This window comes from Panthera pardus, unplaced genomic scaffold, assembly GCF_024362965.1.
Source record: "Panthera pardus isolate Hobbes unplaced genomic scaffold, ASM2436296v1 HiC_scaffold_8, whole genome shotgun sequence".
Taxonomy (NCBI): Eukaryota; Metazoa; Chordata; class Mammalia; order Carnivora; family Felidae; genus Panthera; species Panthera pardus.
Genome location: NW_026527013.1, coordinates 147351850 through 147378540, shown reverse-complemented (window position 1 = coordinate 147378540; position 26691 = coordinate 147351850). Strand labels below are relative to the sequence as shown.

General features: G+C 52.2%; 1 protein-coding gene across 1 annotated transcript in view; it reads left to right on the top strand.

Annotated features, from left to right (window-relative positions):
• The window catches only part of PLXNA4 (plexin A4), a 362709-nt gene that overhangs the window by 268549 nt on the left and 67469 nt on the right, over nt 1–26691 (top strand). The window contains exons 5-11 of the mRNA XM_019452774.2: nt 1940–2063; nt 2767–2920; nt 4158–4257; nt 6730–6844; nt 17456–17656; nt 24885–24981; nt 25398–25588. Of these exons, the coding sequence (XP_019308319.1) occupies nt 1940–2063; nt 2767–2920; nt 4158–4257; nt 6730–6844; nt 17456–17656; nt 24885–24981; nt 25398–25588 (982 nt within the window). The remainder of the gene's footprint in view (nt 1–1939; nt 2064–2766; nt 2921–4157; nt 4258–6729; nt 6845–17455; nt 17657–24884; nt 24982–25397; nt 25589–26691) is intronic.

The window sequence follows — 26691 nt, the reverse complement described above, 5'->3', positions numbered from 1 at the left end:
GGAGGTGACCACATTCATGTCTGACCCTTCACTCTTGGGTTTCCTAGAAGGATCCTGGAGAATTCACAAGTTGCAATAATATTCAAAGTGCTTCCCAGTGGCAGGCAAGAAGAAAAAAAAAACAGTGATTAGCTTAGAGACAAAGCTTGAAGGGAAATTTTGAAATTGCCTTAAGCAACATGAATCGAACATCAAGATGGCAGGGAAATGGGTTTCGTCTGCAGCAAGAGGGGGTCTGTCCTTCCCTCCTCAGTCTCGAAGCTTCAGGTAGGTACAGCACGGCAGAGGCTCCAGGGTTCATCTGTATTCAAATACTGGCTCTCTCTGTTGAGCTGGTGACCTCGGGCAAATTACCTACCCTTCCTGCAGTTTCCTGGTCTATAAAATGGGTTTTTAAATGGTACCTGCCTTGCGCATTGTTGGGAGACTTTGACGTAAACCGCAAGCCTCTTACCAGGGAGCCCAAGAAACACTCAGTGACTAGTAGCCATGATTGTATTACTTAAAATTGTTTTTCACTTTCACGTTACATGTCCAATTTACTCTGCACTCATCATTTTTGTCCCTGCGTCTCCCCTTCTTCCTTTAGTCCGTGCCTTCAGTGACTTCTTCGTTTGCTAAATTCTCCCCCCAGACTCGCCACTGTTAGGCCGTCCCTCCCACAGAAGCCAAAGCTGTCTTCCTTCCCTGTGGCATTCTTCCTGATGACTCAGGCGCGATCTCCCTGCTGCCCCAGCTTACCTCAGCTTGTCCCTCTAAGGACCCTGCTTTCCCTTACCCCGCAGCAGAATCAGGAGTCCTCAGCTTCCAGATCACGGCCGCTTAGCAAAGGTCCACATTCACATGGCTTATCGGATCTGCATTAAAAGCCTGTTCCCCAAAGCTCAGATACCTCCATGCGGTGAACTCCCACTGTAAGGCAAGGATGCCCTGGCCCTGGCGGAGAGTTTAAGCACCTTCCCCCATGTGTGGTGTGCACATTTGGGTGAAGGTACATGATTCTTATGTGCATGTTTCACAAGCTCCATCAGTGAAGACTGTAAGATCCCAGATCACCCTGGATGTAGTCTACCCGTGACGCAGTGTACTTTGAACAACACAGGACGCTAAGCAATAATAGCAAACCTTCTCTAACGGTAACCCTGGGCCAGGGAGCTGGGATTCCCCTCCAAGGCGGTCTGGCTCCAAAGCATGCTTTGAACTGCTACACTCTGTTCTTTTGATCCTTCCTTCCCTCCCTCCCACCCACCTACATTTGTCCTCTGGCTGCTGGACATGAGGTATACAGGGGATTCCAAAATAAGTCAGGCATCATTTCTTCTTTTGAGCTCACGCCTGGTAGGAGAGGCTGCACTTAACCCAATAATTATAATATAATCAAAGACTTTCTAGACTATAGGAAACCCCCAAATGCTCTGAACTCTGCCTCAGGTGGTAGCAAGGAGAGATTGCAGATGCACAATGGTTGAACCACATCTGGAGGGTAGGTAGAAGCTGGACAGGGGAAGTGTGGGAAGAAGGTGGTCCAGAGAGAAGTGGCCAGCACAAGGCAAGGAAATCGGAAAGAGTATTTTGTATATCGGGTGAGAATAAGTCTCAGTTTGCCTAAGAGGGGAGGAGAGTTACAGGGCTGAGGATGGATGGGGAGGTAGAATAGCAGGACTTTGCAGCTCTTTATGTTAATGAGGAGTAGGTGAGGGGTCTTTAGGGTGACCCCCAAGTTTCTGCATTTGGCAACAAGTGATTAGAATAACCATCTTTTTCACATTCAGGCACGGTGGGGGAGGAACAGGCTGGAGGAAGGAGGCAAAGAGGGCAGTTCTGGACACATCGAGTTTGAACATGTCCTGGGAGCCACTGGCAGTGCCTGACCTCCGTGCCAGCCCCTCACTGGAGCAAGTGGCCTTCTCCTAAGTCACTCATTGTTCGTCCCTCCCAGGTGCACCCGGAAGGAGCGCTGTGAGAGGTCCAGAGAGCCCCGCAGGTTTGCCTCTGAGATGAAGCAGTGTGTCCGGCTGACTGTCCATCCCAGCAACATCTCTGTGTCCCAGTACAATGTCCTGGTAAGGGCAGTGGGATCCGGGTCCAGGGTCATGGGAGAACCCTCTCCCCACCAAAGCCCCCAATGTCCTTAAGAACTGGGCCAAGCCTGACCAACAAAGCTGCTCGAGAGCACCCTTAAAGAATGTGTCCCTGGAGATGGAAGAGGGGGACACGCACAGGAATAATGGGGCAAGGCCCTCTGCATAATGGATGGAAAGATGGGGGAAAGTGTGACAGCAGAAATGATTGAATGGGTGACCAAGAGAGGGAGGATGATGAGAACTATATCTTTGTCTGCAAGATGGGAAGGATTCATGTGCAGAGGAAGAAAGGGGCAGGATATCGCCCATGTTCATGCACTGGGCACTTGGCGGTTGGTTTGCCGTTTTTCCAAAACAGGGAATGATGGAAGAGGAGCTTGGCCAGCAGTACCTCAGTCCTGCCCGCCTTTCTTTCTACAAACAAATCCCCTAAGGCCTCCCATTTGCTGGGCCAAATCCATTCATATGTAACGAAGTCTCCTCTGTGTCTGTCTCTTTACCTCCCACCACCTCTGGTCTTGTGATCAATCGCGGCTTTCTTTATGTTAATATCACCTCCAGTTTTCTCTCTTTTCTTTCTCTCTGATCTCTCTTGCTATCCCTCCTTCTCCTTTTATTACATACCCTTCCGTGCCCCACTTCACTCTCTTCCTCTCTCTCCCCTTGCCGGGGCTGTTCGCAGCTGGTCCTAGAGACATACAATGTCCCGGAGCTGTCAGCTGGAGTCAACTGCACCTTTGAGGACCTGTCAGAGATGGATGGGCTGGTGGTAGGCAATCAGATCCAGTGCTACTCCCCAGCAGCCAAGGAGGTGCCCCGAATAATCACAGAGAATGGTGAGTGTTCCCCAGAGGCAAAGCTGGGTGGCATGTCTTTCCTCCTGGCCTGATGAGAACTCAAGACAGGCGTGGGGGGGGGGGGGGGGGGCGGCGCGGAGGAAGCCCACTGGCAGGGGAGAGTCAGAGGAAGGGGGTGCTTTGGTGGGTATGATACAGAACAGGAGGATGAAGTGTCTTTTTGCTGCTCTCAGAAATGACTGTTGAAACCAGGTGAGCATCCCAGAGTCGGCCTCATCCTAGGTAGGAGCAGCTGCAGAGTGCACGGAGAGAGGCAAGGCCACAGCATCAGAATGTGCCAGCTGAGTTTAGAGATTGTCCTGGAGCAGGAGAGGGTGGTGTGGAGGGGCAATGCGGGAGGGGCAGCTGGTCAGGAGCATGGGGCGGGGGGGTGCCTATGTCAGGGCTCCTATGGCTCTGTCCCCTGCCTGAACTGCTGGGTCACTGATCTCGAACCACTGCCTCCCATCCCCACCCTGCCCTGCCTTCCCAGAGCTGCACGTTCATGGCCAGCTGCACTGGGAGGAACAGGGGTGGACAGAGGCCCAACGCCGGTGAGGGACAGGCCCAGCCTGGGCAGATTGATTCCATGTTGGCCCTCCCATTTGGGCTTGTCACATTTGTTCCGAGCTGATTGATGAATGAGGCTCTCGGGGAAGGCACAGAACAAGGCTGGAAGTGGGGGCCTGGGGTCAGGGCTGTGAATTAAACATGGGCTTCCAGCTCCTCCCTGGCGCCAGCTGAGGGTTCCAGGGACACCCGCCTGAACGGAGCCCTGAGCCCACCAGAGGAGGGGGTGTAAGACCAGGGTGTCTCCTTACCGAGATGGGGAAGGAAGTCGTGTGTGCACATACATGCACATACATGCAAAATCTCTTGCGTGGCTTGTGGCAATATTCCAAAGCGTCTACATGTTTGTCCTGGTGGCTAATCAATGTGTATGTTTATAATTCTGTGAGTCTGGCGTGGACACCGTGCATGCAAGCCTGTCAGGGTATGTGCACATGAGAGCTGGTGAGCAGATGAGGGGTGGGTGCCGGGAACACAGTGTGGAAGGAAGAATAGACCAGAAGCACCCTCTGCAGATGTTCTCAGGGCTGTCCTGGGACTGGGCCCCCCTGAATCAGAGTCCTGTTAGGGGAGCGGCACCCCTTTCCCAGTGCACATCACTCTCAGTAGGACCCTCACATGGGATCCTGGCCTTTTCCCTGACCTCGTGGTTGGCTCTGCCCCCCAGGGGACCACCATGTCGTCCAGCTGCAGCTCAAGTCGAAGGAGACGGGCATGACCTTTGCCAGCACCAGCTTTGTCTTCTACAACTGCAGCGTCCACAATTCGTAAGTGCCTCCCAGCCTCACTCAACTCCCTGTTCCTGGGGTCCGTGATCATCCAGCGATAGAAGATGCTGGCACTGTTTGCAAGAAGCCCTATAAGGAGGAGGATGAAACAGACCCCTTCCGTGGCACCCACAGGGTTAATAGGAAAAGCAGAGCTGGAATGAGGAGAGTAAGAACTTGTAGGGTGGGGATCTCCAAATCCCTGACCTATACATCTCTGGCATCACTCTGCCTCACCTGATTCAGTTCCCACCATCTGTTGAGGAGGAGGGCGTCCCTCACCTGAACAACAGAGCAGCTAGCACCCTGGGTGAGAGGAGGGGTGCCAGGAGGGAGAGAAGCCCCCACGTATGTCCAGGCCAGGGCAGGTGGTCCAACAAAACCCTGAATGCTCAGCTCTCCCCAGTGCCCTGAGGGCTGCTGGGTCAGGACTCAGGCTGTGGAGAGTCAGAGCAGGGCAGAAAGGTCCATGCTGGCGGGCTCTGGCCTGGGAAGTCTTACTCCGGCTCTAGCCCTGGCCCTGGCCCTGTGTTTGACTGAATAGTCCATTTCCCAAGGGAAGGCACAGAGGACAGAGTCTCGGGCTCTCGAGTCAGACCAGCCGGAAACTTAAACCATTCTGTGTCCCAGTGTCCTCTGTCAGTGGGGAAATAATAGTCCTCCTTCCAGGACTGTCACCCACATATTCCACCTGTGACATGGCAAGGGCACTTCCAGGCAGAGCTGTGGTTGGCTGGGACACCCCTGGTTGCTGCCCCTGCACATCAACCCAGCTTGGCCCACAAGACACCTGTGAAGACTAGAAGAGCCATTACAAGCACAGCAGTTAGAGCCACTGTCCAGGCGCTGCTCATGTTTTTGCTGTTATTTTATTATTATTTCCTCTGTAAAATGATGGAGTTGGACCAGACTGAGAAAGTACAAGCCTTCTTTTTGTTTTATCATAGAAACCTTTCTCCAACCAGAATTAGAAGCCCAATATTCAAGGCAGATGAAAGTAGGAGCTACTCTGGTTGAGGGTTGAGGGCTTCTGGAACCCCTCTGTCTTGGAATCCCATACATCTCCTCGTCTCCAAAGAAGCTGCATGGAACCCCCAGGGTTCCATAGAGCACAGTTTGAAAACCATAAAGCCCTGCTTGTTTTAAAATGCTATCCTGTTTTCCTCTCCCTGTAGGACAAGCTAGTTAACATAACCCAAGACATTTTGGGACTTTAGGCCGATGGAATGTTGGTCTACCTATCTGGTTATGGCAGCTGTGAATCCAGAGCTTGGCTCTCTATGGGGCTCCCAATAAGAGGCAGTCAGGCCTCCCAGCCAAAAACAAGTTGCCTCAATGCCAGAATTCTCTTCCCGCTTCTTGTCATGGAGCTGCCCGTGGCTTTACCACTTGGTGGCCTGATCCCTCGCTCCCCTTTTGCCCCTCTAGGAAAGCAGAGTGTAGACAGATGAAATCATGTGTGAAGTTCCCATGCAGTCCACAAAGTAATTTTAAGCATCTACTTTGTGCAGGGCAATGTGTCACTCATTAGACAGGAAGGATCAACAATTAATAAGACTCAAAGACTCAGTCTCTGCTTCCCAGAGTCCTGGCCTTGTGGACTAGTGAATGAACTGGACAGTGAATAAGTAAAATATGGTACAACAAGGCCAGTACTGCCCCAGAGACATAAACAAAGTGATTAATGGGAAAAGGGCCCAGTGTGACCAACTCTCTGTTGGTCAAAGAAGGAAGAGGAGATGGCCAGGTGAACGAAGGGAAAGCGGTACTCCAGGTAGGAGGACAGCGTGGGGAGAGCATAGCCTGTTCGTGGCAGAAATGCCAAATACATGTGGAGACAGTGGACCTGGACATCCTGAGGGGCTTAGACTGCATGGCAAAGCATTTGGGTTTCGCCCTCTGGAAGATGGGAACCATGCTGGGTTTTTAGGCAGAAAGGAGTTCTTCTAAGTTGTCTTTGTGTCTTGGGGGTGAAGTGTAGAAGCGGGGTCGCTAACTGTACAGGGACCCACTGCACTGAGAGGGAAGCCTCAGGACCTTCCTCTGCCCAGGTGGGACCATGTGAGTCCCTGACAGTGAGACCCTAGAGTCAATTTGAATTAAAAGTCAGTTTCTTTCTTTTCACTAACTTATATGGGCCCTCTGAATGAAACCCCCTACTTCAGACCTCGTTGCCCCCCAATTCAACAGAAGAGGTCAGCATCCCGTGGAGATGGAGAGTGGTTGATTAGGCCCTTAAGGATTAAGGTTTTCAACCACCTGAGTTGGGGGTGGGGGGAGGCCACAAATTCTGGGCATCCTGAGAAGTTGGTGCAAAAAGGTCAGATTTGTATCAGATTTGCCCTTCATGAGGGTTTGAAGGTGATTTCTCTTAGTATTAAAAGATATTTTACTAGACCCAGGAATCGTAGGCCCTCTGCTTTGGGCTCACCCAGGTTCTGTGATTTGTGCCTCTTCCTCCTCTGTGCCCAGGTGCCTGTCCTGTGTTGAGAGCCCATACCGCTGCCACTGGTGTAAATACCGGCACGTCTGTACCCATGACCCCAAGACTTGTTCCTTCCAGGAAGGCCGAGTGAAGCTGCCTGAGGTAGGTCCTGGCAGCTAGAGTGGTGAGTGCTGCTTGCTCTGAGCATGGGGCACAGAGGGCAGGCCTTCCCTTAAGAAGAGAAAACAGGCAAATCCCACGGGACACCTGCTTCTGCCCCAACCGCACCTCTTAAGGGACCACTTCATGAAAGCAGGAAACAAGCAAAGCTCTGTGCTGGGGCCGGTGGGCTCTGAGTCAGTCCTGGAGGCTGAGCTACAGGCAAAGGTACATTCCAGGTCACTCCAACCATGAAGACCCTCCACATGCCAGGTGAGTTCTAGAACAGTTCTAGACAGATGTGTGTATGTGATTGAAATAATTGTAAGTCCACAGCAAGACTCTCTATAGACTCCTTGGCTGTCCCTCGGAGCACCGTCCACAGAGCATATCTGAGATCAAATAGGACAAGTTGGGTCAAAGGGAGAGAGAAACAAGAAAGAAAGAATGGTCAACTTACCAACCAGAGTGGTGGTTCTCAAAGTGTGATGCCCAAACTAGTGGCATCAGCATCACCTGTGAATTTGTTGGAAACTCAGAGTCAAGCACTCCACCCCAGACCAACCGGACGAGAAAGTCTGGGGGTCGGCTCAGTACTTGGTGATTCTGCTGCACAGTCCCATTTGGGCATCACTAAAGTTGGCTTCATGGTGAAGAAGCTGTGTTTTTATTCTCTCCTAATCTTTATCCTCATCCTTGAACATTATTCATCACTCTAATAGAAACACTCTATGCCTCTGCCGTTGCCTTTCTTAGGCTGTAAGTTTGTGGGCAAGCACCTTAAAGATAATGGGTGTAAAATTACTTTGGAGAAGTCCTGCTATTGTCCAACCATTATGGTGCTTGTGTGACTCCAACTTTCAGGCCAGTAGGACCGAACAGAGTGATTGCCTTAGAATGTTGTTATTTAGACTAGAAAGATATTTATGTATATACAGTGTTGGTTAGACCCCACTCAATGTAGAGCTGCCAGCCTGGCCCATGCTCTCTCAGCCAACACTGGACTCGGACAGTTTCCAACATCTTCACCCCCTTCTCCAGCCTTGGGTGTACCTTCCAGCCCCCTTCGCATACCCACACATGTGCTATGACCATGTGGCAAACCCCACGGCTTTGAGAGCATTGTCCTGGGACAGGAAGCATAAAAGCTGTTTAGGGTACAGGAGGGGAATGGTGAGCACAGAGGCTCATCCCGGTGCCCTTGTCCCAGACTTCTACCCCCAGGGGTTTGGCCAAACCTTTAATGGCAGGAGGGAAGCTGTCTTGTCTCTGAGACTGACAGGTCAGGATGATGTATGGTCTACTATCAACACCTGTGGCACGGGGCTCTGCTAAAGGGAAAATGACTGGACTCTGCCTGGCATTGAGAAAATCCGAGCTCCAAATCCTATTTTCCCAGGCCCTGATGACTGAGCAGGAGTTCTACAGGTAGAGAGTGAACAGACCAATTCATTTTAGAGGTAAAGGCAAGGAATGGTGAGGTTGTCAGGGGGAGGGGATGATCCCAGTTGAGAGGGAAGACACGAAGAGCAAACAAGAAAGAAACAAGAGAGGAACAAAGAAGAGAAAGAAGAGGCTGTGGCAGTCTCCGAACATAAATCTCTCTCCCTCGATGATGGGGTCTGTCTCTGGCTAGCAATGGCTACTCTGGATCATACTTGAGAAGAGACCCACACTTAGATTGCCCTTTTATGGGGAGAAGGAGGAAAGAGAATACATGTTGGCTTTCAAAAGGAACGTGAAGCTAATGTGTATGTGTCAGTTCTGTTCTTTAAGAGAAAATGGATCTAAAGCTCGTAGGACAGACATGGGTTTGACAGCCGAGGGGCGCACCACTGACATGAAGACCCTGATAAAAGGCTATACAGTTTCCTCAACCCTGAGCCTTTATCTTGGGGCATGCAGTCAGGAGAAGAAGGTCTGCTTCGCCCACCAAGACCAGGGGCTGAGGGCACAGGAAGAAATCTCTTACTTTGTTCGGGAACCTACAAATGACTTGATGGGAACAGAAACAAAGAGGTTTGCAGCATCTCTCCGGCTTCCCGGACCGGTGTATCTGGCAGAGGTTTCATGTGGGGAGAGGCCCAAGGATAAAATAGATGAAAGCAGAAACAATTGAGCGATCTGGTGGATTTCAAAGACGCCTAATCATTTAATTACCTTGAAGGAGGTTTTCAAATTTCTGCTTTTTCTTTCTTGTGTGCTCCTCTTGTCCCAAGTTTCTGTCTTTAAATACATAAAAGCAGCTTGCATCTGCCGCTCAGAAGGAGGAAAAAAGACCTAGAAGAGAATTAAACAAGAGCCCACCATGTTTCCCAGGGCAGTTCAGAGATCCCTACAGAAGAACGCTGTCTTTAAGCACCCAGATTGCCAGCCAGGCACAACCCCCCATCTACCTCTGGGGCTGCGAAGCCTGCCAGAGAGTCACAGCACCTCATAGGATGTGGTTCCAGAGCCCCTAAGAAAGGAAAAGGCCTGAAGGAGCATGGCCAATGGAGCGTGGTGATAAAGTAACCTACCACAGCCACCCTCAGACACTCTCCGTTTCACCCAAGCTGTGTTATGGTGAGCCTGGCAGACCACTGCAGCCAGAGGCCCCCTCTTTTGGATGTTTCTTTATCCTAAGAAAAGGAAGCTCTAAGGCCGTGTTTCTGGTCCAAGTTTGGAGGCTGCCTTCTACCCACCTCAATATGAGGGCCGTTTTGAGTATAATGTAGTGGAGAAGCTGGAGTTGACCACTTCACGATGGGCGTTGTAGCAGCAGCATCCTGGGAAATGTACCGAAGGGAAAAGAAGTGATAAATATTTGTGGACTATTGACTGATACAGCTATTTGGGTCAGTGGAAGGAGGTCATTGTGCTCAGAGCTTAAAAGGAAAGCCCCTGGCTTCTAATGGAAATAAGGTGATTTTTTTTTTTTTTATGTCGTTGTTTTGTTTTCTATGTTTTCGTCCCTGGGAAGAGCTATAGCAAGAATAAGAGGTAACAAAGAAAATTACACATTTGAAAGGTGATGTTATAGAAGCTTCCAGACACAAGTGTCCCCTCTCCCTGCCAGGGGAAGAGCTTATTCATAGCATGGTACCTGAAGCTTCGCTGCGGGTCAACGTTTGTCCTACATTACCCAGTTCCTGAGCATTTCCCATATGCAGGGCATTGTGAGAGGTTTCGAGGTGTGTTAGAGACCTGTAGTCTACATTAAGAGATTAGTAAAATGGGACCATTGGTCTACATGATATTTTAGGTTCTTTAATTGTAAGTGGAAATAAGCCGGAAAGCACCAAGGAGGAGTCCATGCCTAAGAAGTGGTCTTACAGGATGAAGTTAAGTCCAGGCTGTGGTCTCCTTGTTGTACCTACCAGGGGACTCCCCCTCAGCCTCAGGGGACATCCAGGCCCAGACCCATCCCCACAGGATGAGAGTGAGGCCCAGGCCCAGAGATTCTTCTGGAAGTCCCTGGGTTTTCATTTCCTTTCAACCTTTGAGTATGGGGACACAGACAGGGCCTTTTTGTTAGCCAAGAGGGAGACTGCCAGGTGGCTCTTCGGCTCTCCAGCACCATCTTTTATCCCCAGGAGGGCTTTCATCCATGCGTCTTCCAGTTTCAACACTGGCTTTGTTGACTGTCACCAGGGATGTTGAATTACCTCTTTTTTTCCCCCTGAACAAAGAGTGCATTCAGGTGAAGTTATTGGTCTGGAACAGAGAACTGGTCTGTCATTGTTGTTATTATATTAATGGCAAGTATTCTAGCATAATTACAATTATTAGAAACAGAATGCCCAATAAACGTATGTTGTTTACAGTAACTATATTCCGGTTACAAGGAATGATTTTGTTTCAACTAATGATGGCATTGGGATAACAAGGCTGGGTCTTTAGATCAACTGCCAGATCCTACATACCAAAAAGAAAAGAGACAGGAAGTCAAGGAAAGCAGAAGTAGGGTGAGTCTTCCTGTGCTCAGCCCTTCTCCCAAAGTCGGGACAGACTTCTTGCTTCCCAATGGAATGGCCTTTCCCAAGGGCAGCCATTAACCTGGCCGTGACCCCATGTCTACTAGGCAGGAAGGGCCTCTGGTCCCTGAGTGGTTCTGGAATCCCCAGGCTCTGCCATAGCCTCCCCCGAACCCCCGTCAGGCCCACACACTTAATAACAGTGATCCATAGGAAACAAAGGTGAACTTCCACGGAAAAACAAATCCACTGACAAGAATTTATCCTCCATAGACTATTGTACTGTTATTTCTCATCTAAACTGGAATGCAAAGTCAGCTGCAGCTGAAGCTGTTCCCTAGGAGCCAGACCAGATGGGCTTTGCTAGGAAGGCCCACGGTGCACAGGCTCAGAGAGAAAGTTCCTGTAGGCCCTCCCTCTTCTTGAAGTTCAACCAGCATTTACTCCAGAGAGCAGGTGTAAGATCAGAAGAGGCAAAATGAATTCTGTCTGATTTCTGAAGCAGTGCTCGTAAGGTTCTCCTAACATCCCCTACCGACACCCCGAACATGAAGCTGTGGACAGATGGGTATTGTAAAAATCTGCTGAACCCAATTGTCAGTCCTCTCCAAGACCGAAGTGTTGGCAGGGTGAGGACGGTCCTAGCCCCTGGACTGCTGTTTGCCCCTCGTGCTGAAATAAACCCCTGAGACAGGGCAGGCCAAGGGCATTTACCTGCTGTTGGACTCTGGAGAGAAATTGGGCCATCTATCTTGTAGGTGATTCTGGCAAGAGGAGCCATTCCTGGGGCCCAACCCAAGGGATCAAAACCATCCTTGCCATGCCCTTCACCTTCCTTTGAGAAAACAAAGCCAAAGCCAGCTAAAGAACTTGCTTCCAATCCATGCACCACCCCCACCCCAGGTATTCCATTACTGGGTTGCCGTTTCTCCAGACAATTGCACTTTCCATCAATCTCGTCTGCCCCACCACCCCCCTTGAGGTTATGGGTATTTCCTTTCTGTATTATTACTTTGCTCTCTCCATAAACCAGCCCATCGTAGATCACGCTAATGGCATTATAAACTTGGGGAACAGCAAGAAAATATATGGCGCGTTACATTTTTGTATTGGGCATCATGGGTCTGAGAAGGTGAGTGTAAATTTGGGGGGTTGGCTGGGGCTAGGGCTGGCTTCTTTGGAATTGATGGGGGCTGAGGCGACAGTTGTGGCGAGTGGTGCCCCGCAAATCACTTATTCCTTAGCTGCCCCTGCCCTGCACTCCCCCCAGAGCTTCACATTTCCCCAATCTTGCCGTAACAACTAGGAGAATTAGAGCCCTCATCTTGTACACACACGGGGGGCTGTAAATCCACAAGCCTACCACCTGCCTCCCCAGGCAGCACCAGCCCTAAGGGCAGTCTTTCTTTTCTCTCTCAGCTCAGCAGCGTGCTTTATGTCCTTGTTCAATTATTTAAATATGCAATGAAACCTCTGTATAAAGCAGCCACTGACATGCTGGACATGGTAGATAGAAAGGCATCTTTGTGCTTTCATACTTTGGCTTGATGTTCCTGCTCCCTGCCATTAGCATTGCTATCTTTACTTCCGTGTGCATTTCCCTGAAAACCAAAACGTGCGTGGGGCTGGACAGTCGACCTGGAGCCACCTCCTAAAAGCCAAGACACTGAAGATTTTCTTTCACTTCACGCCACGGCCACTCTCAGCCCTGTTCTTACAACTGCAGAATGTAGCCACAAGCAAAACAGCCTCCAGGAGAATCTGGTTCTTGAATGTATGCATTTGTCTCCAAATAATCTTGTTAAATGCAGGTGCTCTCCACCTCCAAGAGCTCGCCCTTTCCATTTATAGTTCAGAGAAATCTCTTCCTTGAAAAAAGAAGAAGAAGAAGAAGAAGAAGAAGAAGAAGAAGAAGAAGAAGAAGAAAAATACTATGTTTTTGAGGAATTCTGTATGGGGGCTAGATAATCATCTGGGGACAAAAATCAGTAAGATGATCTGGTGAAAATATTTTGTTCCTTGTCATTGTGGGAACTGAATGAGGTCATGGGTGTCCTTGCTTCTTTTACCATGAATGTGGCCGTGATCGTATGTGTTGGCTGTGAAACAAGACAGCAAACAGGAAAGCGCGTGGAAGGTAATGGAGGTGGCGAAACGTGCACTGGATTGAATCCTTGAATCCCTTGTACCGTGTTGACTAGAATCATAACAGCATCACACAATGCCTACCAGAGCCACACCGCCTGTATGACTGTACCAGGTTGCAATGCGCCAGTTATTAAAATATTAAAATACTTCCCTACTAATTAGGTAAATGGCCACTTCCAGAAGGCTCCCCCTCCAGCCCCTCCAGTGTTCATTCCGCTGTTCGATACTTTGAATACCACACTTCCACCTGGTTGAGCAGGCATTGTTATCCCAGCCTAGAGATGGGAAAACTGAGCTTCAGCAAGGCTATAAAATGACATGTCATAGTTCATCTATTGGGCTAATAATAGAACTAGGACCATAAAATTCATTGGATCCAAACCAGCTTCTCTATTCCGTGGCTGAGGAGACCCAGAGGGTTTGAGGGGGACTTGTCCAAGGCCACGTAATTGGTGGGCAGAGGTCCCATCACAGAGCATATGGAACATGCAGCTATCGGATGTCACCTTCCGGAAGAGGGAACTGCTGTTAGAGAGCAGTGGGTGGACCCGGGGCCTCTGTACCTGTCCCCCTGTGTTTGGGGCACTTAGAGCTGTTGGAGTTGTCAGGCTCTGAAGCTCATAAGGGGTGGGAAGAGCTGGACAGTGGGAGCTGATGGGGTGTTTATGGAAAAGCACACAGAGGTAGTAGCAGGGGAGATGGATCCTTTGGAAGTGAGGTAGGAAAAGGGAGTAGATGAGGGACAAGGTGCGACCTGAGCTGGTCAGGCAGTAGATGAGGAAAGAACAAACATTTGTGGAATGTTTGCTCTCCCTGTGTCAGGCACTTTATATGTGGTAGTTCATGGAACACCTCCCCACCAAAAACCCTTTGGAGGAGGAGCTTTTAATCCCCACTTTCAGTTAAGCCAAGCAATGACTAGAGCCCTTGCAAGATTCTGAAACTAGCAGGAAGAAGATAGCCTTGCATTCAGAGATCAGTGGCTCCCCAGCCAGGTTCTTCCGGTTAAGGACTCTCAGAGGTGATTGTCTGAGCCCCAGGCTGCCGTGGAGGTGCTGGGAAGTCAGGTCTGGAGACACGGTCAGAGAAACAGGGAGGTTTCCCTGCACCTTCCCACGAGCAAGAGGTGGTTTTGTACCTGAGATCTCAGCATGAGGCAGGTCAGGATCTGAGGAGCTGGGATGGGAGGAAGGGACAGTGTGGTGGCCTTGGTCCCTTCATGCCTTGCTGCCTAAGGAAAAATTGCCATTTTACATCTCAATTAGGAGGGACACTGGGGTCAATCGGCAGTACCACCAGAGGAAAATGGGCCCAGCCCAGCCCTGGGCCTCTCCAATTATTATTAATGAACTTACTCTCAGACCTGCCAACCTTTTTATATGCAAACTAGGCCTTTATGGGGCCACTGGCAATCAGGACTCATTAAAGAACGTGTGCCAAGCCTCAGAGAGAATCTTCCAGAGGAAGAGAGGCTTATGCTTCTACCCACATCCTATCACACCCACTAGAAGCAGCCCAGCCGGAGGCCAAGTCCCAGCCCCCACAGGAGGGTGTTGCAGCTCCCCTGTCCTGCTATGCTCGGGGAGATCCTTCCGGACCCGTCACCCCATCCTGAGGGGTCCCGGCCCACCAGTAGGAACTTGCCTCTTTCATTAAGGGGAGGAAAGATAGTGGGTTGGCATTCAACTTCAGCTGCCAGCATGTCTGCTGATACTGAGCCATTATTTTTCCTCTCCCTGCCTTGATTTCCCCTTTGCAAAGTAGAAGGGATCCGTTAGGTTGGTCCAGAGGACTCTCAGATTCGAGACACTTTCTGAACATCGTTCAAGGGCAGCAACATTTTGCTGTAGGAGATGGAAGTGAGAGATCCAGGACTTCTCTTACTCCAAATGCAACCGTATGCAGACATGGATGCAGCAGGAGGGAAGGCCAGGCTTGTGCTTGCTTTAGGGAGAGGAGAGCTGCCCAGGGCCTCAGGTAAAGGGAGGAGCGGAGCCAGGACCCTCTGGCTAGAAACTCCCTGCTTTTCGTGGATCTTCTCTCTTGATCCTCCGCCATCACACACCTCCTGCCCCAGTCCTGAGCTTCATCCTAGTCACGATATCATTCCTGTCTTCTACGTGTCCTGTGTTCTCATCGTGCTGGGGCGGGGGACACAGAATGGAGCTTCTAAGACTCTCTCCATGTGGGACCTCCAGGTCCCTGGAGACCGTGCACTTTAGAGCCTTAGGACCACATGCCAGGTTCACCGCTCTGCTCCTTCTCCCCTCCTGCTGGCCTGCCTCCTGCTGCTCCTCTGTGTTTTCACTGATTTTTAATCATGGAAAAATACACACATGAAACTTACCATCTTAGCCAGTTTTAAGTACATTCACACTGTTGTGCAACCACCCCCACCATCCGTCTCTGGAACATTTTCACCTTCCCCAACCGAACAAAACCCTGTCCCCCTGAAACACTAACTCCCCATTTCCCCTCCCCCAGAAAGCACCATTCTGTCCTTATGAATTTGATTATTCTAGGTGCTTCATATGAGTGGAATGACTGGTTTATTTCACTTAGTATAACATTTTCAAGATTCACACCTGTGGTGTGTTAAAATTTGCTTCCCTTTGGGGGGGCCTGGGTGGCTCAGTTCGGTGAGCATCTGACTCTTGATTTCGACTCAGGTCATGATCCCAGGGTCATGGGATCGAGCCCCATGTCGGGCTCCACGCTGATTGTGGAACCTGCTTAAGATTCTCTTTCTCCCTCTGCCCCTCTCCCCTCCTAGCAAGTGCTCTTTCTCTCTCTCCCAAATAATAATAATAAGAAGAAAATTTTTTCTTCCTTTTAAGATGGAATCCTATTCCATTGTAAGTATATTTCACATGTTGTTTATCCATTCATCCACTCGTGGACACTTGAGCTACTTCCACCTTTTGGCTGTTGTGAATAATGTTACTACAAACATGAGTGAGCGAGCATCTGTTCTAGTCTCTGCTCTCAACTCTTTTGGGTATATATCCAGAAGTGGGCTTGCCTGATCTGCTGCTCCTCTCCTGCCTGCCTTTTAAAATAAAGGTATGGGCAGCCTGAAGGAGAGAGGGGGGTTAGTTTCATGGGCCTGGGACACTTGCTCCTCTCTGGTCAGGCTCCATGGTAATCCAGAAGGACAGAGGTGAGACCACCCCAAATCATGGAATCAGGACTGGTAAGAGCTGAACGGGTGGTTGGAGCCCATCGGATCGAGAGATAAGGAAGTTGAGTCTCCAAGTGGGGATGTGATGTATTCAGGGTTCCGTAGCTGTCCAGAAGCTCAGGAGGCACTAGAGTGTGGGTCTTCTCCCTCCTAGTTTTCAGTGACAGAAGGGGTTCATGTTTGCCTTCAGACCCAGGAGGGACAGCTGCCAGTTGCCTGATTGCCTGCAACCCCTCCAGTCTGCTGTTCTGCCTCAACCTCCTTTCTGCCTCAGTCTGCTGAGGAGGAGTGCTGGGGTCAGGAGCCAGCAGCCTCTGCTGAGGGCAGCATCCTCAGGAAGGATGTGTATACCGTGCTTTTAAGCCATCTGTCTCAGCATGCCCTGAACAGTGCCACAGCAGTAGTCTGGGGCATGGTCTGTCTGGGGGGACCCAGGCCCTGCTTGTGTCCTCACTCCTGCCCATGCCGATCAGGGCTGGCATACTGACTCTCTTCTACTCGGCTTCTCAGAATCCAGCCACACGCCAGCCCCTACCTCTGCAAAGAGGACAGAACACCCACACTCCATATTTGACCCATTCCCCGCCTCCCAGCCCTTCCTGGACAGAGCTGATTGCCTCAGGGAAAAGGGCCCAGTCATTTCCTCCCTCCCCCAAGGCCCAACGGACCCCACTCAGCCTGAGGAATGAGTGTGTTCATTGCTAGCATCCCAGGGGTTCTCCCTGTGTGTCTTCTCTGAGGGGCATTTCCTTGGGGTCAGGCCAACCTCAGAGGGCAGTCAGAAGCTTCCGGATCTTAAAAGGCCTCTGGGCCTCATTCCAGAACATTCCCAATTGCCAAACTCAGCCACGTATGGAAGACCCTCCTGCCCACCCCCCCCCCCCCCTGCTGTGGTCCAGACTCACATTCCAGAGCTGGGGCCCACAGCTCACTTCTGGTGGGTCTCTCTGTCCCAACTCTTGGCAGCCTAGGACTGAAGCCCGAAGTGCGACCCGGGACACCCAGCAGCTGAGTGTGTCTCCGCTAGGGTCGGAGGGGTGCTGGGAAGAGGCAACCAGGAGTGTCAGTCTGGAGGGCATTAAACTGAAAACTGAAGAGGGCAGGAGACAACCTCAGTGAGAAGTGGCCTCCAGGAGGTGACTGTAGAGTCTGGGATTTCTCGGACCATTCCCTCCCACACAGAGGCTGAGGATGGGCCCCAGTGCCTTGAACCTTCTGTGGGTGTGTCCGAGGGAGGGTGGAGCAGGGCAAACATCGGGGCTGGGTCCGGAGAGACCCCTGCACCTTTGGCTTCCCGCTCCCCAGCCTGAGCTGTGCTGTCTGTTCCAGGACTGCCCCCAGCTGCTGCGAGTGGACAAGATCCTGGTACCCGTGGAGGTGATCAAGCCAATCACTCTCAAGGCCAAGAACCTTCCCCAGCCACAGTCTGGGCAGCGCGGGTATGAATGCATCCTCAACATCCAGGGCAGCGAGCAGAGGGTGCCCGCCCTACGCTTCAACAGCTCCAGCGTGCAGTGCCAGAACACCTCTGTGAGTGCCCCTAGCCCTGCCGCTCCCGGGCCGCCTGAGCCCCCCTCCTGCACCCCCAAATCAGCTCAGCTCTGCAGGGCTTCCCCACACACCCACAAAACGAGCTCCCTGCCTCACTGCTTCCCCCGACCTTGCTTGCCCGGCTCAGCCTCTTACGCCCACCCCGGCAGAGTGCTAGGCTCTGAGGTCTGTCTGCCCATGGTTATGGCAAAGAGGGTCCTCTGTCAAAGGCAGGGGCCGCGGTGGCAGGGGATGATGGACCAGCCATGGGGCTGCTGAGTGCTGTCCGTGGACAGAGAGAGGTGTTTGCAGGGTGTGTTCGGCTCCGGGAACATCCATGTCCATCCTCCTTCCAGAGACCAGCTCTGGAGTCCCTGGGCCCTGTCTTCCCACCGGGGCTGACCCGGGGGCCTCATCTGAGCCGGCAGAGGCCCGCTGCTCCCTTCGTATCTGCACAGAGGCCATTTCCCAGCAAGACAGACCAAACACCTGCAAAGGGAGCAGTGGAACAGGATGGAGCTAGCCAGAGGGGTGCTGCTTGGATCAGCACAAACCTGCCCGGGGCTTAGAACATCCACATCAAGCCCATGCCCGACGAAAGACAGGTCAGCAGCCCCTGCATCACCTTTCCTGCGTGGCTGCTCCCCTGCCGACCGTGTGGTCTCCCCAGCCCCTGCTCTGTTCTCTCTCTCATTCTCTTTCTCGGCCACCTGTATGCACCCAGACCGCTCAGAGACAAACATGAGGCTTATAGGCTCATAACATGTTCAAACTGTAGGAAACCTTAATATTCTTCCTCACCGTGCGAATGAAAACCTGGAGGCCCAGAAGCAGGGGCAGGTCCTAGATTCGTGGGGCGGAAACTTATACAATCTGGGGGACCCTCTTTTATGAATAAAATGTAATCAATACAAAATGTGATATATAGGCAGGCCTGAGAAGGGGCTGAAGTTCCATGCGCCTCAGGGTAACCCACCCCGGCCCAGAAAAAGATCGAAATGCCTAAGGTCACATGGCTAGGGAGGGGCGGGGCTGGGCCTGGATTCAGGGTCTCCTATGTCACACTGCCTCCCATTCATCCTTCCTGTTGCTGCGGGGTGCTTATATGTGGTGACTGTATTTAGGGATGTGATATGGGACCAGGAGAGTCCTGAACAAAGCAGCTCACGGAAAAACTCTAAGCGTAAGTGGAGGTCAGAGAGGCCCACATGCTTGCCCAAGGTCGCTCAGCATTACAGGGACTGAACTGGCAATTAATGTCCCAACCCCTGAAACCCCAGATGTGTCCCCACAGCTCCCACAGGTACATCTCCCTCCTGTCCTGGTGGCCAGGCTGTTTGGCAGATTTCTGCAGCATTCCAGATTAAACCCACAAGCAAATGGGATATTAAACACCTCCTGTTTCCTCATAAATCCTGAAGCCGACCAGACCAGCCCCAAGGGTTTGGCTCAAGTGATTCTCCCCTAAATAAGCAAGTTCCTGTGGGAAGAAAAAGCCTGAGCTCCACATGTGAGTCAGCAGAAGGCAGATAGGGGTTTAAACGACGTAGAAAAGTCTGTTTCATCAGAGACACTGCCCCAGGGAACCTGGCCCAAGAGGGAGGACAGAGTCTGTGGCCTCTGATGATGGAGAGCCCTTGTTCCCCAGACACAAGACTGGGCCTCATGGGCCCGGGCTTCATCTGGCTCAGTTAAACAGACGAGGGCACCCCATATAGCAGCCTGAGTTCATCCTATAAACTCCTTGGTCAGAACTCAGTGCCTCGGGACCCAGTGCCTTTCTACGAATGGCCCTCAGCACTCCTGAGCCAGACCTGACTCAATGAACGAGCCCCCTAGGGGTCACATTGCCCTGACTGTGGGGGCAAAGTTGGAGCCTCCTGAGAACACAGAATGGAGCCCAGCATCCCTGACAGGTGGGGTGGGTCCCTCATCTGGGGTGCCTCCGCAGGGTGCCTCTCCCGACATCCTGGTCAGTACCATAGGGACAAGGGGGAGGTGCTGCTGGACATCTGCTTGTCTGACGTTGAATCCTGGGGATTGACAAAATCTGCTGGTCACACACAGCTCCTTACTTGGGGATTTCATGATCTGGAAGCCTGATGCCCCAGGACACAGCGGTCAAATCTGCTTTCAGCCCTGAGAGGCCCCAGGCCCCCCATAGGGGTCTTGCCCAGCTGGCTGGCTTCCTGAGCGCAGGAGCTCAGGCAAGTTCAGATCCACTTCCAGGAGACTTCTCGTGTCAGCAGGACCACAGTAGAAACATGACATTGGGGCTGGAGGCCTGTGGCCCCAGGCTCTGACCACCAATGAGAGGACATGACTCCCAGGCTCCCTGCACATCCCCCTGCCATCCCTGCAGGACCCTGAACTCTGGCCCTTGGAGCTAGGAATCTGTCTGAGGTCTCCCACCTGCTATGGGCTGGTTTATAGTATCTTACTAAGGTTGCTGCTCCCAAAACAGCTCAGCCTCTCTTATTTCAACACCCTCACGAGGAAGGTGATGGGGAAGTTTGTTTCTGTACCATTTTAAAGTCTTAGAATGTGAGGAGACAGGAGGTGTACCCCACAAAGGGTAGATTCCAGGAAAAGTTCCCTGTATCTACCAGAACCTGCTGGAATATCATGCATCAGGAGGGCTCAGCCCTGGCTCTTCCCAGGAGCCTCTCTTTTTCAAGGATCTCAGTTTAAATGCTGTTCTTGGCCAGGATACCACTTGCCATCAAGTGACGTCCTTAAAAAACTTTGGGGTCATAATCAGCCGCAAGCCTCTGTTACCATAGTTATAGAGGACAACATATTACCAGAGCAGGAATAGACTTGAGAGAGTGTCTGCTTGTGATCTGTAACAGAGGGGAATCTCTGCAGCCCAGAGAGGGCATGTGACCAACCCCAGGTCACACAGCAAGTAAATATCAAATTCAGAAATTCAACCCAGCTTCATAACACCGCCCCCCCCCCACAATCAAAGGTTGGGCAAAAAATAGCAACTGAGCCCTTTATACCCAGCCTTGGTGCTATCCTTGGGAACAAGGTCTGATGTGCCTCAGACAGGACTGTGGGAGGAGTTTTGTTGTTTCACTTCTTCAATCCCTGAGCTTTCTGGAATGGAGGGGGGCCACTGGGGAAATCCAACAAAACCCCCGAGTTTGTGATGACAGAGGAAGAGGGGTGACAGAGATCTCAGAGGAAAGCAGAGAAGGAAAAGAGACATAGGAAAACTCCACATGGGTGGGATACTAGGCTGGGTGGGCAGGCAGTTCGTCTCCAGGCCACATTTTGGGGACAGGCCCTGGGCCATCGCTGGAGCCCTCAGTGCGGGGGGGTGGGGGGGGTGCAGCAGTGGTTGTAGGAGGAAAACAGGGCAGCTCACAGGCAGCAATTGGAGGGAGGAACAACTGTGGGTATTCTTGGCCTCCTTTAGACCAAGGCTCCAGGGAAATGACAAGTGCTTCTAATAATAGTGCCCAGTCCCCGCCTCTCAGGCACCAGCAATCACAGGAGCAAGGGGGCCGCAGGGGGCAGCCAGCTCCATCCCCCCAGCCTCCACCAACCCACAGCAGCGGCCCATCTCCTCTCCGTGTCCCAGTTTACCAGGTGCAGAACAAGGATGGGGAGGTAACTTGGCCCCCTCCCTGCTTTACTGGAACACAGCTGGGAAGGGGTCTGCTGAGCCATCGGGGGTCCTGGGGATGGTCTCGGAGGATACACAAGCTTCTTCCATTGTTCAGATCTGTCCGCCTGAATGGTAGAATTTTCCAGCACAACATCTCAGAGCTCAGAACAGGGAATGGTTAGTGGAAAGAATGTCCAAATTAAATAGGTCTTGTCTTTGCTTGACAAGGTAGAGGCTCACCCTTTCCCGAGGTAATGAACAACATCATCCCCTAGCTGGGCTGTGATGTGCCAGACCTTGATTGAGACACTTAACCTCCTGGCCCCTGAGAGCCTGAAACATTCTCCCCTTAGTTCTGGGTTTTGTGCAGATTAACTGCCCGCTGATTGCGGAGAGCTATATAAATGCTAAATGAAGCAGAGGTGGGGGTTCCTGGGGGATGGGAGCCAGTGGTCCAGGCTCCCCAGCTGTTGGCCCCCTCCTGCTGCAGGATGCAGGTCACGGGGGGAAAAAACTTCCAGGAATGACAGTGACCTCCCTAGAGAGGGAGGAGGTGGTGGGGAGCGCCAGGGGTTAATGGCTTCTATAATATTTCATAGTCAAGATCCCAGGAATGGGCGATAAAAAGATAAAGCGATGCCAAGCATATTTGATCCTTGAAGTCTTTTATTTTCAATTTTCTTTGAAAATTAAATGCATGCAAACACAGACATGCGCTCCAAAACACGTAAGCATGCTCGTGTGCGTTCATCCCATATGTACCAAGAGTCTGGTGCATAAACACTCAATAAATGCCTGCTATTATTACTTCACATAAACACAAACACAGGGAACACAAGCATATTTTTGGACGGCATCCCCAAATGTATACGCGTAGACTAAACACACAGTCATATTTGAGTGCTCATTCCTTGTGACAGGCACTGTGCTCAGCGCATTGGATGGTTATCTTGAACCCTCAAAAGAGTCCTGTTGGGTCTGCAGTGTTCATAATTCCCACGTCACAGATGGGGAAACCGAGACTTACATCATTTGCTCACATTCACACAGGCGGTCACTGCGGAACCCCTCTGTTGCGGTATGTGCCCGTATGTGTGTGCACGCGTGTGTGAACACGCAGGTAACATAGATTTGTGCTGTGAGCTCTTCTCAGGTCAGCTGCATGTGAATACGTCTGTGCACACAGACACACATGCATATGTATGCAGAATCTCTGGGGGATTTCCGGGCCTTTCTGAGAGAGGCCTGAAGGTTCTATTGATCTTTGGTTGATGGGGCCCCTGGTCACCACCTGCTGCTTCCACATTGAATCCTGGCCAGACCCAGGCCTGAGAAGCAGGAGCCAGGCTTGGATCCTGACTTAGGCACCACCAGCATCCCTCCTGGAGATAGAGGCAGGACAGCCTCAAGCCAGCCCTTAGCACCTTCCCTTAGCAGTCTTCCTGCACTGGGGCCTTGGAGGAGGGAGATGGAAACAGGGATGGGAAGGAGACGAAGTGGAGCTTGGCTAGGGGAGGGAGTGGGAGGCAGATCTGGAAAAGTCTGTCCCTCTCCCCTTCCCGCCCTCCTCTCCCCCGCCCTGTCTCTTGCTCCTGCAACGTCTCTCCACCACCAGGCCGCTGTCCCCTGCTTCTAGCAGACCACAGGGAGTGTGAGTGGTGAGTCTCTAACTCCCCGGAGTACTGGAGTCACAGAGTTGCCTGTTTGAAATGCATTCCCATCTTCCAACCCAGCAGGTGTAGGGAGAGGCCCTGGGATCCGTGGTTAGGCCCCCTAAGTGGTTCTGAAGACTGTGGCCCACAGACCACCCTGAGAACCACCAGTCTAGAGAGGAAGAGGTTTTGTGAGAAAGCTCAGGATGCCTTAGAAGGACTCCGTCTGACCCAGAAGCAAAGAACATCATCTCTGGGGAGTTGATCAACTGCACTACATGGCAAAGGGCTTATGAGTCACCAGCTGAGCTGAGCGATCATGAAAGTCCCTGTGGTTGTTTCTTCAGGGCTGGGGAGCTTTGCTTTATTCTATGGCTTGAGCCCAGACCCTGGTGTCGCAGGTCACAGGGGAGATTCTATGAGAGAGTGGATGGTACAGAGCAAACCACCACCCCTGTGGGGCAAACACTGAATGTGGCTCCCTGGTCTGGGCATGTGTCTCCAGGGAGTTAGTGAAAAATTTGGGAGTGCTAGGGTAGAGCCTGAAGAAGGCTAGACAACCATCCCACTGATGTTGTGTATGAGGACAGTGTCATGATGTATTCACACTGGAGCACATTCTCAGCAATAACTCAGGAATTTAGGGCGATTTCCCAGGTTAGGATTGTAACATCTCCTCTAGAAGTCTCTATGGATAGGCTCCAGAGGCAGAGGCACCGTCTCGAGCCCTGAGACCCTCCACAGGCTGTGCGTTCCCAAGGTTCTGTAGCCTCTTAGTGAGAAGCTAGCAGCTCGCTTGCTCTGGGGAGGGGGCACCAGCTACCTCCATAATATCCATCAACACCCCCACGCCCCAGCCCCTCCAAACTTCAACTGAGTTGAAAGAGCCTTTGGCTCTGCAAACATCACTTCCGGCCAGGTCTCTTGGACTGAACCCCTCTAGCAAATTGCCAGCTCTCAGCCCCTCCTCTGCAGAAAACCTGTCTCTGTTCCATTCCTCCATTCACCCCCTGTGGAGGGCAGAGTCTGGTGGAATGATGAGAAAATCACCAGGTACGGATTGGAAATGCTGCCCTGGGCAGGCTCCGATTCCCTGCCACCTGCCTCCTTCTCTGGGGATTGAGAAGTGTCTGCTCTCAGAAGGCAGATGTGGGGGGGTGCTGGAACTCCCTGTTCCCTCCCTGCCCTGCCCCAGCACTCAGTCCCAAGGATGAGACCCAGCCAGGTGGGGCACTGATTCCGAAGAGAGCTGGGCAGGGACCCTGTCCAGGCCTAGAGGTAGCTCCCGCATGGGCAGCCACAGAGCTGGGGCCTGGCCTCTCTGAGCCAGTGCATGCCTTTGGAGTCTTGACCCAAATTCCCAGGTTTGGTCCCTAGGGTGTCCACAGGATTTCCCACCTCACCTCTAAGCCACATCCAGCTCTCCTGACTCCTAACCTCCATCAGCTCAGCCCCTGAAGAGTACGGCCCCTTCATTTCTAGTGCCTTCACCCACTACCCCTGCCTGGAAATTGATCAGCCCTCTCTAGGTCTTTGATAAAGCACCCACCCCCTCTGACCTTGTCCTAGGAATTAACATTCCCAAGTTGAATCAAGGGCCTGGTGGGGCCTAACGACAAGGTTCCCCTGGACAGTGAGGGAGGAAGATGGGAAGCGACAGCTGGTGTGAGCCAGCATCCGTGGAAGGGGGTTGGGTAGCTCCGCTCTAATCTGCTCTGTGAATTCATATTCCAAATGGGCCCCATCCAGGCCTGGCCCCTCCCCTGCCTTAGTATCCTGCCCCCCTCCGCCCTACCCTGTTCCCCGAACCATGCTTCCCCACACATGCCCTCAAACACAGGCACAGTCACAGCAGGTCCTTAGCCCCAAGCACCTCGCGGGCTCCAGGCCAAAGAGCTAGCTCTCCCTAGAAATTTCTGTAACCCAACTTTTTTCTTTCCTACCCCCAACCTGCCTGCAGTATTCCTATGAAGGGATGGAGATCAACAATCTGCCTGTGGAGTTGACAGTTGTGTGGAACGGGCACTTCAACATCGACAACCCAGCTCAGAACAAAGGTGTGGAAGGTGGACCCCGGCGGCAAGGAGATAGGGCAGAGGGAGGGGGAGGCCCTGCATTCGAGGGCACACATTATTCCATCCCTGCCCCAGTGGTGACCCTCTCCCTCTGGCTCGGAGCCTGCCCTCTATGCCTGTGCACTGCTCCGTGACCTCTCGGGTGCAGGGCCACCGTGGGCAGTGGTCCTGGGTGTGGCGGAGTGAGCAGGACTGGCCACAAGAGCCCTGATGATTCTGGAGGGAGACCCACTTCTGATTAAGTTTCGCTGCCTGGGGCCCAAGTTCTCTTTTGCTCTTCTCTGTGTCAGAATGGCTAAAGGGACACGGCTGCTTGGGTCTCATCATCCGAGGCTGGGACTGCACTCCTTGTCCACAGTCCCATCCCCTCCCACTTCCCCTCTGCCCTTCGCCCGCAGTTCACCTCTATAAGTGCGGAGCCATGCGGGAGAGCTGCGGGCTGTGCCTGAAGGCGGACCCAGACTTCCAGTGCGGCTGGTGCCAGAGCCAGGGCCAGTGCACCCTGAGGCAGCACTGCCCCGTTCACGAGAGCCCGTGGTTGGAGCTGTCGGGTGCAAACAGCAGGTGCACCAACCCCCGCATCACAGAGGTAAGCCATGGGCCTCTGGGCCGCTCCGGGTGGCCGAGCTGTGCCCTGCCATGGCCTAGGGTCTCACCAGCCATGCCCCGCCGTCGTGTCAGCCACCCCAGTGATTACCAGGGCAGGCTGGGGGCATCCTCGTTTTCCTGCCCGGCTTCTGCAGAAGCTGTGGGTTTGGTCCAGGGGTGTCTCCCTTATCAAGAAAGGTTGAAAACAGAGAAGGGCTCCACTGTCCTGTTGGAGTCTCCATGTTAACAGTATCAAAAATGACTCTAAGTCCTGGCCAGTCTCCCTTTGTCTCTCAGAATCTGGGTGATGAGGCTGTTAAGCTCCATCGGGGACAACCTCACCGATCATTCAGCCATGAGCAGAGGGTGCATGGGGTTCCAGGGCACAGAGCCCAGCCCTCGGGAGGTGGAGAAGGTGGAAACGGTGAGACCTTGGGACTCACTCAAAGCAAGACCTAAGCCGGTAGATGGCAGAAATGGATTTGGAGCACAGTTCAGGGGACATGGGCCATGGAGCAAAGACCAGTGAGAGGCAGGGAAGAGCTAAACGTGCCGAGAACAGGGCTTGAATCCCAGCTCTGCCAGCCAGTTGCTGGGTATCCCGGGGCTAATTTATCACTACCTTCGTGCCTCGGCTTCCTCACGTGTGCAAGGGGTCTAAGGTTCCATCTCACAGAGGAGTCACAAGGATTGTCTGAGATCCGAACCATGCAAAATGCTGGCTGTGTGCCCAGCCCACAGGGATCTCACCATCCTCCTCTTCGTCCATCATCAACGTTGTTGATGTGAGGCCCTCAGGCCTCACCTCCCACCGTGTTCCCTGGTACAATAAAGAAGGGGCGTGTATGTCTCAACAGCGCGACCCTCTGGGCCTCTAGCACAGCATTTGTACATTATAGGTACTCAACGCCCCCTTGCTCTAGTGGCTGCTGATTTTAATAACAAAGCAGGGAGGGGCAGAGAAAAACACAGGAAAGGGAGTTCTGTCTCGCCTGCATACATAGTAAGGATAGACAGGTATGTGGCTCTGTGCAGGGTTTCACAAACGCACACGTATCCAATAACCTGACAGTGGCAGTTACCATAATAGGCCAGATGTTGGTG